The sequence below is a fragment of the Macaca nemestrina genome, chromosome 18, assembly GCF_043159975.1.
Source record: "Macaca nemestrina isolate mMacNem1 chromosome 18, mMacNem.hap1, whole genome shotgun sequence".
Classification (NCBI taxonomy): Eukaryota; Metazoa; Chordata; class Mammalia; order Primates; family Cercopithecidae; genus Macaca; species Macaca nemestrina.
In genome coordinates, this window is record NC_092142.1 from 28,253,544 (window position 1) to 28,267,093 (window position 13,550).

General features: G+C 53.4%; 1 protein-coding gene across 2 annotated transcripts; it reads left to right on the top strand.

Annotated features, from left to right (window-relative positions):
- The first annotated feature begins 1,732 nt into the window (after positions 1-1,732).
- On the top strand, positions 1,733-6,424 carry LOC105482915 (zinc finger protein 48). Of its 2 annotated transcripts, none has more exons than XM_011743382.3 (3): positions 1,733-1,892; positions 2,094-2,187; positions 3,642-6,424. In XM_011743382.3, the coding sequence occupies exons 2-3, from the start codon at positions 2,109-2,111 to the stop codon at positions 5,420-5,422; spliced, it is 1,860 nt and encodes a 619-aa protein (XP_011741684.2). In that variant the 5' UTR covers positions 1,733-1,892; positions 2,094-2,108; the 3' UTR covers positions 5,423-6,424. The 2 variants fall into 2 exon arrangements, with proteins under 2 accessions (XP_011741684.2, XP_070940500.1); XM_071084399.1 differs by lacking the exon at positions 1,733-1,892 and adding an exon at positions 1,905-1,928.
- The last annotated feature ends 7,126 nt before the right edge of the window (positions 6,425-13,550 follow it).

The window sequence follows — 13,550 nt, forward strand, 5'->3', positions numbered from 1 at the left end:
AACGGGGTTCACAGCAGCCTCTACCTCCTGGGCTCAGGTGATCCTCCTGCCTCAGTCTCCAGTGTAGCCAAGACCACAGATATGTGCTACCATGCACAGCTAAATTTTTGGTTTTTTGTAGCGACAAGGTCCACTTTTTTGCCCAGGCTGGTTTCGAACTACTGGCCTCAAGTGATCCTCCCACCTTGGCCTCCCAAAGTGCTGGGATTATAGGCATGAGCCACTGGGCCCAGCCCGCTCTCTCTTTTTTTTTTTTTTATTATTATACTTTAAGTTCTAGGGTATATGTATACTTGTGCCATGTTGGTGTGTCTCTTTTTTTTTTTTTTTTTTTTTTTTTTTTTTTTTTTTTTTTTTTTAGAGACAGGGTCTCGCTCTGTTGACCAGGATGGAGTACAGTGGCATGATGATGGCTCACTGCATCCTTGAATTTCCAGGTTCAGGGAATCCTCCCAGTTGGGATTACAGGGGCAGGCCACCAGGCCCAGCTAAATTCTCTAATTTCAGTGATTTGTGTACTTGCTCCTTTAGACTGGTAGCTCTCCAAGGACAAATCTTGCAGGTGTTTCAACTCTTTATCCCCAACTGTTGGCTTAGCACTAAGATGCTAATAAATGTGAATTAATACACAAACCACAGTTACCCCCACCATCATTGGCAGAGGGGCTGAAGACACCTCCAGACTCTCTCCACCCCAAAACCAAGCCCGCCCAGTGGGCGGATACTGGGATCTTGCTCCTGGGGCCTGGGAACCTGGGAACACAGCTCCAGCCAGGGCCCCACCAGGATGGGAAACAGGGCTTGTTCTTCAGCCTCTCCCTGAGCCTGGCCTTTGTAGTGCTGCCGACCTGTCCAGAGTCTTTCTGGCCGCCTCTTTCTTTGTGTCTCTTTCTCTTTGTCTCTGCCCGTTTCGCTGACTGCCGTCTTTTGTTCCTCTGCTCCTGGGCCTGTTTCTCTCCAGGCTCCCAGCCTCTTCTTACTGCTCCTCGGACTCTGCATCAATGACTTTATCTCTTATTCGTTTCTACGTCTCTTTGTCTCTAGCGGCCAATCTTTGGCTCCCCGTATTTTTGGTCAGCCGCTGTCCCTCGGTCTCTCTCTGCCCTTGCGTCCTCTGTGACTCAAGGCTCTGATGTGAGTCTCTGGCTCAGGGTCTCTGTTCCGGGCCCCAGGTCTGATTCCATTTCCCCAGCAGCATTTACCCGGTGTCTGCCTTTAGCCTCTGCTCTTGCCTCGGTCTCCCCAGCCCAGCCCCCATTCCACCCCCACCCCCACCCCCACCCCGGGCCCTCGGCCTCTCGGACCAGCCCCGCTTTGTTTCCCATGTCTCGGCGCCCCGCCCCGCCCCGTCTGGGGTCTCCGCCGCCCTTTGTCTGCCTTGGTCTCTCCCCCACCCCCTTCCCCGAGTCCGTCTTTGGATCCCTCTTTCTTTGTCTCTCCCAGGCCGGGGTGGCTGGCGCAGTCGGCCGGCCCGGGAGGTCGGCGCGGGTGGCCGGAGACACACAGCCACAATCGCGAAGAGCCTCGGGCCTCATTACCCAGCTGCAGCCCAGGAGGCACACGGTTAATACCACCGAGTTCGGGCCGCCGTCCTCGGCTTAGAGTAGCCCCTGGGCCGCACGCTGCCGCCCGCGGGCCACCGAGCTCCCGCCGACGCGGGCGACCCCCACAGGCGCGCAGCTCCTCCAAGGTCCTAGAGCGGCTCTGTGCGGCCCCGCGCTTCCGCTTCCCGTCCCCGCCCCCGGCGGCCGCCCCCGGGACGGCTGGGTCCGAGCCCCCTCCTGGCTTGGCGCGGAGCCCGCATCCCGGAGCCGCTGGCGGCTCGGGCACCCGCACCCCGCTGAGGAGCTCCGGAGGGCGCCGGGGTGGCGGAGCCGGCGTCTGCCGGCAAGGTGAGAGCGGCGGCTGCGCGCCGAGAGGAGCAGCAGGTGCAGGGGCGGCCGGCGGCGCGGGCGGGGGGCACCCGGAGCCGCGCCCGTACCTGGGACCCGACGCCACCCGGTGCCAGCGCTGGCCGGCAGAGGGCAGCGGCAGGGCGCCGCGGGCCACACATGGCTGTGTGACCGCGGGATGCTGTCTGTCCTCTTGCTCAGGGCGGCGTGCCGGCGATGGAGCGCGCGGTAGAGCCCTGGGGCCCGGATCTCCACGGCCAGGAGGAGAGGGAGCCGCTGAGAGGCGCCCGCACAGGTGAGGGCCTCGGCCGTGCGCCACCACGGACAGGTAACGGCCGGTGGGGACTGCGATGCTTGGCTTTGTCCGGCCGAGATGCAGGAAGATCGGACGTGAGCTGTGCCTCCGGGGAGAAAGGGGGAGGGGAGCAAACATCGAGGGAGGGAACGGAGCTTTCCGAACACCTACTGTGCACCAGGCCCGGAGGGGCTCTTCACGGCCTCTGCCCCCTCCCCCACGGCCTTTCTCGTCCTCTCTGCCTCTGCCCTACTTCAGGTTTCATTCTGTTTTATCCTGGCAATTGCAGTAGCCTCCTCTCTGCCCCTTTCTCTCCACTGATGCATTCTGCCGCCAGATTGATCTAAGTCCAGATATAATCTGTGTCTCTTCTGGAAAACCTTCCCTAGCGTCCCCTTGTCTCCTAATTAAAAGCCTTAGCTAGTGTCCAATCCAAACCGTGCGTGCTCAGGCTAGTGCCAACATCCTTTGACACCTTATCTTCCATTCCACTCCATTATTTTCTCGTCGCTCTGCCGTAATGCCAGTTCCTACTTCCTTATCTCCTATCTCTCTTGTGACAACATAGTTATTCTGAACTCACAATTATAATCATTGATACTTTATCTTATCTCTCCTACCACCCTAAGCTTCTTGAGGAAGGGATGTGTGCCTGGGTTCTCTCAGGTACACACAGGATAACTGATGTAATAAATTACTGAATGGGCTAATATAAGATAATAATAGCAAATACTAGGTTTTCAAAATAGACAGTATAATGCAGGGATTAACATGGGATTGAGTGTCAGACAGACCTTAAGACACCAGGCTTTGCTACTTTTTTTCTTTTTTTTTTTTTTTGGCGACAGGGTCTCACTGTGTCACCCAGGCTAGAGTGGCACAATCACAGCTCACTGCAGCCTACACCTCCTGGGCTCAAGTGATCCTCCTACCTCAGCCTCCCAGTAGCTGGGACCACAGGTGCGCACCACCATGCCCAGCTAATTTTTGTATTTTTTTGTAAAGATGGGGTCTCACCATGTTGCCCAGGCTGGTTTCTAACTCCTGGGCTTAAGTGATCCACCCACCTCGGCCTCCCAAAGTGCTAGGATTACAGGTGTGAGCCACCTTGCTGGCCTGGCTTTGCTACTTTCTAACCTTTCTAACCTCCAGCAAAGGGACTTAAATTCTCTGAGTCTTTCTATGCCTGTAATATGGGGATAGTCATAGTGTTATAGTATTGTTTGCAAGGATTGAATACTAATGCTGAGTTCGGTGAATGGCATATATTAAGGGCCCAGTTAAAACAAGTTTTTATTGCGAGGCACAGATAGTAAGTGCACCAGAGGTTGACAGGAGACAGATTGGGGCTCCCGTGACCACAGATTGTCAAGGGAGTCTTCCTGGAGAGGTTGCTGTCAAAGATAAGGACTGAGCCAAAGGGGAGGGTCTACAACTTCCTTTTCTTTCCTCAGGTCTAGGGAGTGAGAACGTGATTTCCCAGCCGAATGAGTTCGAACATACCCCACAGGAAGATGGCTTGGGGTTCAAGGAAGAAGAAGATTTGGCCCCAGATCATGAAGTAGGAAATGCCTCTCTCAAACCTGAAGGCATCCAGAACTGGGATGACTTATGGGTCCAGAGAGAGGGTCTAGGAAAGCCTCAGCCTCAGGACAGAGGCCCCCGGCTCCTGGGGGAACCACGCTGGGGCCAGGCTAGTAGTGATCGGGCCGCTGTGTGTGGTGAGTGTGGCAAGAGCTTCAGGCAGATGTCAGATCTGGTGAAACACCAGCGGACCCACACGGGGGAGAAACCCTACAAGTGTGGGGTCTGTGGCAAGGGCTTTGGGGATAGCTCTGCCCGGATCAAACACCAGCGGACTCATAGTGGGGAGAAGCCCTATAGAGCCCGGCCACCAGCCCAGGGTCCCCCAAAGATTCCTCGGTCCCGGATCCCTGCTGGTGAGCGCCCCACTATCTGTGGTGAATGTGGCAAGAGCTTCCGGCAGAGTTCTGACCTGGTGAAACACCAGCGGACACACACTGGTGAGAAGCCCTACAAGTGTGGCATATGTGGCAAGGGCTTTGGTGACAGTTCCGCCCGCATCAAGCACCAGCGGACACACCGGGGGGAGCAGCCCCCCCGACCAGTGGTGCCCCGACGGCAGCCATCTCGGGCAGCCACAGCAGCTACCCAGGGACCGAAGGCCCAGGACAAGCCATATATCTGCACTGATTGCGGCAAAAGGTTTGTGCTTAGCTGCAGCCTCCTGAGTCACCAGCGCAGTCACTTGGGGCCCAAGCCCTTTGGCTGTGATGTGTGTGGAAAGGAGTTTGCCCGGGGATCCGACCTGGTGAAGCACCTGCGGGTACACACGGGTGAGAAGCCCTACCTCTGCCCAGAGTGCGGCAAGGGTTTCGCGGACAGCTCCGCCCGAGTCAAACACCTCCGCACCCACAGTGGCGAGAGGCCCCATGCCTGCCCGGAATGCGACCGTACCTTCAGCCTCAGCTCTACCCTTCTTCGCCACCGCCTCACTCACATGGAGCCCCAGGACTTCAGCTTCCCAGGCTATCCCCTACCTGCTCTGATCCCCAGCCCACCCCCACCTCCTCTGGGCACCAGCCCCCCGCTGACACCTCGAAGTCCCTCACACTCTGGTGAGCCTTTTGGCCTGCCTGGCTTGGAGCCGGAGCCTGGGGGCCCACAGGCCGGGGAGCCACCCCCACCACTGGCGGGCGACAAGCCCCACAAGTGCCCTGAGTGTGGCAAGGGCTTCCGCCGAAGCTCTGACCTGGTGAAACACCATCGCGTGCACACAGGGGAGAAACCCTACCTCTGTCCTGAATGCGGCAAGGGTTTTGCTGACAGCTCAGCCCGAGTCAAGCACCTCCGCACCCACCGTGGTGAACGGGCCCGGCCACCACCACCATCCACTCTCCTGCGGCCACATAACCCACCTGGCCCAGTACCCACAGCCCCTCGACCCCGAGTTCGGGCCCAGCCTTCTGGACCCAGCCAGCCCCACGTGTGTGGCTTCTGTGGGAAAGAGTTCCCCCGAAGCTCAGATCTGGTCAAACACAGGCGTACACACACAGGGGAGAAGCCATACAAGTGTGCAGAGTGTGGCAAGGGTTTTGGTGACAGTTCTGCCCGCATCAAGCACCAACGTGGGCACCTGGTCCTGAGGCCCTTTGGGATAGGGGATGGTAGGGCAAGGCCCCTCAAGCAGGAGGCACCAACAGGACTGGAATGACAGGTCCAGGGAGGGTGGAGGCCCAGGAGACCAAAGGGAGGGGCTCTGCTGCTTAGCAAAGAAAGGGCCTGGGAGGTGGTGGGAGGGAGAAGGAAGGGAAGAAAGGGGAGGAAGGAGAATAGATAGAAATAGGGATTGGAGAGAGTAACCTTGAAGCTCAGGAAACTGTCCTGGCTGGGCCCAGTCAGGATCTTGCCAGGACGGGCTGTACCCCTGGCTTCTAGAAGACTGCCTAGCACATAGTAGGCATTCGATACTTGTTGAATAAATAAACTGGCTTTCACCTGAGGACTCAACCCTGAATTCCTGTTGCCTCATCTGTTAAGAACTGACACTTTCCCCCTGCTGGGCAGGTAGTACACACCTGTAATCCCAGCACTTTGGGGGGATGAGGTGGGAGAGTCACTTGAGCCCAAAAGTTTGAGGCTGCAGTAAGCTGATTGCACCACTGATGCCTCCCAACCTTGCTCTGGGAGACCAACGCCTGAACCAGGGTTTGTTTACCTTTTGAGCTGCAGTGATGGAGCTTCTGGAATTTAAGGTAATGGGATGAGGCAGGGGTATCTTGATCATCCGGATGGGGCAAATACTGCTCTGTGGCATGGTGGTACCCACCCCTATGGAGGGGCACTCTTGGACAGAGCCCAGACCTTTGTGCCCTGGAGGGAGCCAACCCACCCTGACACGGAGACACTGGCAGAATAGACCAGAGACAGAAGGTGCACTCATGGTATCCAGCCTGGATGCCAAGCCCCAGTCCTGGTGGATAGCAGAGGCCAGCTGGCTGGGAGAAAGGCAGGACGCTCTGAGGCCTGGCAGCCACATTTCCATGTGTCTCTTTACCAATAAACGGATTCTCGTCTGAGGCTTGGACTGTGTGTGTGTACACACAGGCATGAAAAAGGTGGAAAGGGGTGTCTGCGGGCAAAATTCAAACTGTAAATTTTGTATGGTTCCCTTGCTCTGTTTGAGCCCATTAAATAAAGAGGTTGTCTTGGCGTAGTCAGCGGCTTTCTGGCTCCGACGTCTGGTTCAAAAACAGCCGCCAGCTGCAACAGCCGATGCCCCGCCTAAGGTCTGGCTGCCCGCAGGCACCACCTACGCCACAGCATCCAGCGCGACCCTTAAAAGGAAAACCGCGCGGCACTCCAGAGGGAAGGCAGCGAGGAGGAGGAGGAGGGGGCGTGCGGGGGGCGCTGTTGCTATGGCGACGGCTGTCGGCGGGAGGCGGCCCACAGGTCTGGAACCTGCGTGGAAAGCCCGGACGCCGGCGCGCCGCCCACCGGGACCTGGGAAACCCGACATCCGAGACCCTTTTTATGCGTCGGCAAAAGAGTCATTCGGCTGCACGGCCCAAAGGGAGGGCAAACAGAGTGCTCCTTCACCCCCAAAAAAGCCCGCCGGATTTCTCACCGCCCTGCGGGGCCTCGGAAGCACGTCTGCAATCCCTCGCGTTTTGAGAACCACTGGCCAGATCGGCCAGAGATTAAAGAAAAAAAAAGTCCAGGGCGATTCTCCCCTCTAAGCAATGAAGGCAATGAAATACAGGCTCTCAAGTTCCCGCCCCCCGCTCTCCGCGATCTCCGTGCGGGAAGAATCCCTGGACGGGTTCTCGCGAGATCGTAAGCACCGGCCTGGCTTCCCTAGAAACGGACCAGGGCTGGCTGCAGTGCGGCTCCTCCTGCTCCGCCCGCGCTTTCCAAATTGCTGGGCTCTCAAAACCCTAGAACCCTGCGTTCGGGGCTGGGGCTTTTGATGGCCTGAGGGGAGCTCTTTGGGGCTTCTGGAAGTTCCTTCTTCCTGGTTTTCCTAGCTCCCTTCCCTACCAGTGTGCCCTCCAAGCCGACCTTCAGTGAACTTTCTTTTCTTTTTGAGACGGAGTCTCTCTCTGTCGGCCAGGCTGGGGTGCAGTGGCGCGATCTCGGCTCACTGCAACCTCTGCCTCCCGGGTTCAAGCGATTCCCCTGCCGCAGTCTCCTGAGTAGCTGGGATTACAGGCGCGCGCTACCACGCCCGACTAATTTTTGTATTTTTAGTAGAGACGGAGTTTCACCATGTTTATCAGGCTGGTCTCGAACTCCTGACCTCGTGATCCGCCCACCTCAGCCTTCCAAAGTGCTGGGATTACAGGCGTGAGCCACCACGCCTGGCCACTTTCTTTTCTTGATTTCTTTCTTTCTTTTTTTTTTTTGAGACGGAGTCTCACTCTGTCGCTTAGGCTAGAGTGCAGTGGCAGGATCTTCGGCTTACTGCAACCTCCGCTCGGGTTCAAGCGATTCTCCTGCCCCAGCCTCCCTAGTAGCTGGGATTAAGCCACCACGCCCAGCTAATTTTTTTTATTTTTAGTAGGGACGGGATTTCACCATGTTGGCCAGGCTGGTCTCGAGCTCCTGACCTCAGGTGATCTGCCCGCCTCTGCCTCCCAAAGTGCTGGGATTTATAGGCATGAGCCACCGTGCCTGGCCTGCTTTCTAAAATTACATCTGGCCATGTCACTCCCCCATTAAAACCCCACTGGATCACCTCTACATGCTGTCCCTAAAGCCTAACTTTCATTGGCACTCAAGCCCTTCCACTTGTGTAGTTTCAGCCCTGGGCTCCTTAAATGTGGTTTCCTTTACTTGGAATGCTCCTCCACCACTACCCACCTCTTGTTAATCTCCTCTGTCAAAACACCTCAAGCACTACTTCCTCCAAGAAGCCTACTCTGACCCTCCAGCCTGGGTTAGTTAGAATCCCCTTCTCTGAGCAACCCCCCTCTCTGAGCACCTAACACATGAAGAGCTTCTTGAGGGTAATAAGTTACTCACTCAACAGCTGCACCTGTTGTGTGCTGTGTACTGAGATAGAAAGATAAAGACAAAGTCCCTGACCTGTTTTTATGCGGGAGATAGACATTGAACAAATAATTACAAGTGAGGTGAGAAATGTCCAGCAAACCTATGAGCGGGAGAGAATCCTCTGTGATCCAAAGGCCTCTCCATGCCAGGTGCGGTGGCTCAGGTCTGTCATCCCAGCATTTTGGGAGGTTGAGGCAGGAGGCCAGGAGGCCAGGAGTTCGAGACCAGACTGGGCAACATAGTTAGACATCTCTACAAAAAATACAAAAATTAGGTGGAACGCACCTGTAGTCCCAGCAACTCAAGAGGCTGAGGTGGGAGGATCGCTTGGGCCCAGGAAGTTGAGGCTGCAGTGAGCCATGATCACTCCAATGCACTCCATCCTGGGCAAAAGAGCGAGATCCTGTCTCCAAAAAACAAAAACGACTCCTGCCACCACCAAAAAATACTGTAGTCCCAGCTACTCGGGAGGCTGAGGCAGGAGGATCGCTTGAGCCTGGGAGGTGGAGGTTGCAGTGAGCTGTGACTGCACACTGCACTCCAGCCTGGGGGACAGAGTGAGACCCTGTATCAAAACAAACAAACAAACAAAAAAACATATATATATATATATATTTCCACAACCTACTGCTTCCTGGCCAATCTGGCAAACTCCCACTCATCTTTAGTTTTTGTTTGTTTGTTTGTTTTTTTAGAGATGGGGTCTCACTATATTGCCCAGGCTGGAATACAGTAGCTATTCACAGGCACAAACATAGTGCACTATAGCATTGAACCCCTGGGCTCCAGCAGTCCTCCTGCCTCAGCCTCCTAAGTAGCTAGGACCATAGGTGTGCATCACTACACCTGACACCCACTCATCTTTCAAGGTTCTTCACAGTTACCTTCTCAGTGAGACCTGCACCAAATACCTAATACCCGCAAAGGAGTTGTTCACTTACCCCACTCTTCTCCTGCCAGAACACCCTATTGTCCTTTTCATATATCACTCATACTGTATATTTATATGTATTTTTTAAATCAGAAGCTTCTTTTTTTAAATTTTTTTATTATTTTATTTTATTTTATTTATTTATTTATTTATTTTTTGAGACGGAGTCTTGCTCTGCCGCCCAGGCTGGAGTGCAGTGGCCGGATCTCAGCTCACTGCAAGCTCCGCCTCCCGGGTTCACGCCATTCTCCTGCCTCCGCCTCCCGAGTAGCTGGGACTACAGGCGCCCGCCACCGCGCCCGGCTAGTTTTTTGTATTTTTAGTAGAGACGGGGTTTCACCGTGTTAGCCAGGATGGTCTCGATCTCCTGACCTCGTGATCCGCCCGTCTCGGCCTCCCAAAGTGCTGGGATTACAGGCTTGAGCCACCGCGCCCGGCCAATTTTTTTATTTTTTGAGACAGGGTCTCACTTTGTCACCCAGGCTGGAGTGCAGCATGCAATATCGGCTCACTGCAGCCTCAACCTCCCTGATTCAAGTGCTCCTCCTTCCTCAGCCACACAGGTATCTGGGACTACAGGCATGTGCACCATTATGCTCAGCTAATTTTTTTTTTTTTTTTGGTGATTTTTGTAGAAACGGGGTTTCACCACATTTCCCAGGCTGGTCTCCAACTCCTGAGCTCAAGCAATCCACCTGCCTCAACATCCCAAAGTGCTACGATTACAGGTGAGAGCCACTGTGTCCCGCCCACAAGCTTCTCTTTCTCCTTCTCCTTCTTTTTTTTTTTTTTTTTTTTTAAAGACAGGGTCTTGCTCTGTTGCCCAGGCTGGAGTGCAGTGGCACAATCTCAGCTCACTGCAACCTCCACCTCCTGGGTTCAAGCGATTCTCATGCCTCAGCCTCCCGAGTATCTGGGATTACAGGCATGTGCCACTATGCCCAGCTAATTTTTGTATTTTTAGTAAAGACAGGGTTTCACCATGTTGGCCAGACTGGTCTTGAACTCCTGACCTCAAGTGACTACTTGCCTTGGACTCCCAAAGCGTTGGTATTACAGGTATGGGCCATTGCTCCCAGCCCCAAAAACTTCTTTTTGTTTTTTTTTGAGACAGAGTTTAAGCGATTCTCCTGCTCAGCCTCCCAAGTAGCTGGGACTATAGACATGTGCCACTACGCTCGGCTAATTTTTGTATTTTTAGTAGAGATGGGGTTTCACTATGTTGGCCAGGCTGGTCTCGAACTCCTGACCTCAGGTGATCCACCTGCCTCGGCCTCCCAAAGTGCTGGGATTATAGGCATGACCACCGCGTGTGGCCCAAAAACTTCTTTACTAGACTATGAGATCCTCAAGAACATGAACTAGATCGTATTGCAAGTAGATACCTGTACATGATTGCAGGGCACATCAATGGAGCCCTTTACCTTCTTTTTCCAAGTTCCTGTTTAAAATAGCAGGAGGCTCCTTCCAGTAGGGCTTTCACTGCCAGAGACAGGCTCCTGGCTGAGTCTCCTCACTGATTCTCTTTTAATCAGGGTGAGATGCATTGCTTTCGCTAGAGGTTGGGTTCTGGCCAAGTTTACCCCTTGCCTACCTCTCCTCCATCTCCCCTGCTGCATTTCCCCTTGTTCATTCCTTTGGATGCTCAGATCCAGCAACACAAGCCTTCTTCCTATTCCTCAAACACACCAAGATTCTTCTCCAAGGCCTCTGCAGTTCAGTCTCAAACACTAGTCTTCCAGATTTTCAAATGGCTAACCCTTTCTCATCATTAAAGGTTCATCTCAAATATTGTATCCAGGCCAGATGCAGTGGCTCACACCTATAATCCCAGCACTTTGGGAGGCCGAAGCGGGTGGATCACTTGAGGTCAGGAGTTTGAGACCAGCCTGGCTCACATAGTGAAACCCCTGTCTCTACTGAAAATACAAAAAATTAGCCAGGCGTGGTGGCAGGTGCCTGTAATCCTAGCTACTCGGGAGGCTGAGGCAGGAGAATTACTTGAACCCGGGAGGCGGAGGTTGCAGCGAGCCAAGATCCCGCCACTGTACACCAGCCAGGGCGACAGTTGGAGACTCCGTCTCAAACAAACAAACAAACAAAATATTGTATCCAGGCTGGGCACAGTGGCTCACGCCTGTAATCCCAGCACTTTGGGAGGCCAAGGCAGGTGGATCACTTGAGGTCAGGAGTTCAAGACCAGCCTGGCCAACATGGAGAAACCGTGTCTCTACCAAAAATATAAAAAAATTAGTTGAGTGTGGTGGTGCACACCTGTAATCTCAGCTACTCGGAGGCTGAGGCAGGAGAATCCCTTGAACTTGGGAGGTGGAGGTTGCAATTGAGTCAAGATCGTGCCACTGCACTCCAACCTAGGTGACAGAGTGAGACTCCATCTCAAAAAAAAAAAAAAAAAATTGTATCCTGAGACGCCTTCCCTGCCTGCCCCTGTTACCATAGCCGCTCCCTGTTGGATCATCTTGTCAGATTTCCCTCGTTGCACCTATTATTATCTGATATTATCTTCCTTATTTACATGTTTACATTTTTTTTGCACCCTTAGTAGTGCCACAAGAGCCAAGATTTTTATGTTTTGTTCACTACTACATCTCCCATACCTAGAATGGTGACAGGTACATAGGACTCAATAAATACTCAGAGAGGCTGGGTGTGGTGGCTCAAGCCTTTAATTCCAGCACTTTGGGAGGCCAAGGCGGGTGGATCACGAGGTCGGGGTTTGAGACCAGCCTGGCCAACATGGTGAAACCCTGTCTCTACAAAATATACAAAAATAGCCGGGTGTGGTGGTGTGTGCCTGTAATCCCACCTACTTGGGAAGCTGAGGCAGGAGAATCACTTGAGCCTGGGAAGCGGACGTTGCAGTGAGCCTAGACTGTGCCATTGCACTCCAACCTGGGTGACAGAGCAAGACTCCATCTCAAAAAAAAAAAAAAAAAATACTCAGAGAATGAACACAATAAAGTGGCTTTTGGGGATCATGTGTGAGTATCCAGGCATTTGATTCCTTTTCCCAGCTCTGCGAAAGAGCCAACTTTATAACTTAATTCCTGAGAGGTAATTTGGTGCAATAGAAGAGCACAAGCTTTGCATCTGCTGCTTGCCAGCTGTGTGACTTTGAGCAAATTACTCAACTTCTCTAAGCTTCAGTTTCCTCTTTTGTCCAATGGAGATATTATTGATCCCAACAAGGCTGTTGTAAAGAGACAACATAGGACTTGTAAGCACTTATTGAATGTTATTTCTCTTTTCCTTCATGATTTCTGAATCTTAGTTGCCCCATTCATAAAATGGGAGACTTGCATATCTGCTTTTTCCTTTTTAAATTTAATTTAATTTATTTTTATTTTTTGAGACAGAGTCTCACTCAGTCACCCAGGCTGGAGTGCAGTGGCGCGATCACAGCTCACTGCAAGCTCCACCTCCCGGGTTCACGCCATCCTCCTGCCTCAGCCTCCCCAGTAGCTGGGACTATAGGCGCCCGCCACTACGCTCGGCTAATTTTTTTGTATTTTTAGTAGAGACGGAGGTTTCACCGTGTTAGCCAGGATGGTCTCGATCTCCTGACCTCGTGATCCACCCGTCTCTGCCTCCCAAATGCTGGGATTACAGGCGTGAGCCACCTCGCCCGGCTAATATCTGCTTTTTCAAGCGAAGTGGCTATTTTTCAAAGGAAGCGGAATTTGTATATTTTCATATAAAATATATTTTTATATTAAATATTCCAATTTATTTTTTTTTTTTCTTGAGACAGAGTTTCGATCTTATTGCCCAGGTTGGAGTGCAATGGCGCGATCTCGGCTCACTGTAACCACTGCCTCCGAGTTCAAGTGATTCTCATGCCTCAGCCTCTGGAGTAGCTGGGATTACAGGCGTGCACCACCACGCTGGGCTAATTTTTGTCTTTTTAGTAGAGACGGGATTTCACCATGTTGGTCAGGCTGGTCTCGAAATCCTGACCTCAAGTGATCCACCGGCCTCCGCCTCCCAAAACGCTGGGATTACAGGCATGAACCACCGCGCCCGGCCTTGAAATGATTTTTTTTTTTTGAGACGGAGTCTCGCTCTGTTGCCCAGGCTGGAGTGCATTAGTGAGATCTCGGCTCACTGCAAGCTCAGCCTCCCAGGTTCACGCCATTCTCCTGCCTCAGCCTCCTAAGTAGCTGGGACTACAGGCGCCCGCCACCACGCCCGGCTAATTTTTTGTATTTTGTTTAGTAGAGACGGGGTTTCACCGTGTTAGCCAGGATGGTCTCGATCTCCTGACCTCGTGATCCGCCCGCCTCGGCCTCCCAAAGTGCTGGGATTACAGGCGTGAGCCACCGCGCACGGCCGAAAC

Bases quoted from the DNA above. Each gene is read 5' to 3' on its own strand.
- LOC105482915 (XM_011743382.3), top strand. From the start codon at position 2,109: ATGGAGCGCGCGGTAGAGCCCTGGGGCCCGGATCTCCACGGCCAGGAG. The intron at 2,188-3,641 runs GTGAGGGCCTCG...TTCTTTCCTCAG, and splicing joins GCTGAGAGGCGCCCGCACAG to GTCTAGGGAGTGAGAACGTG.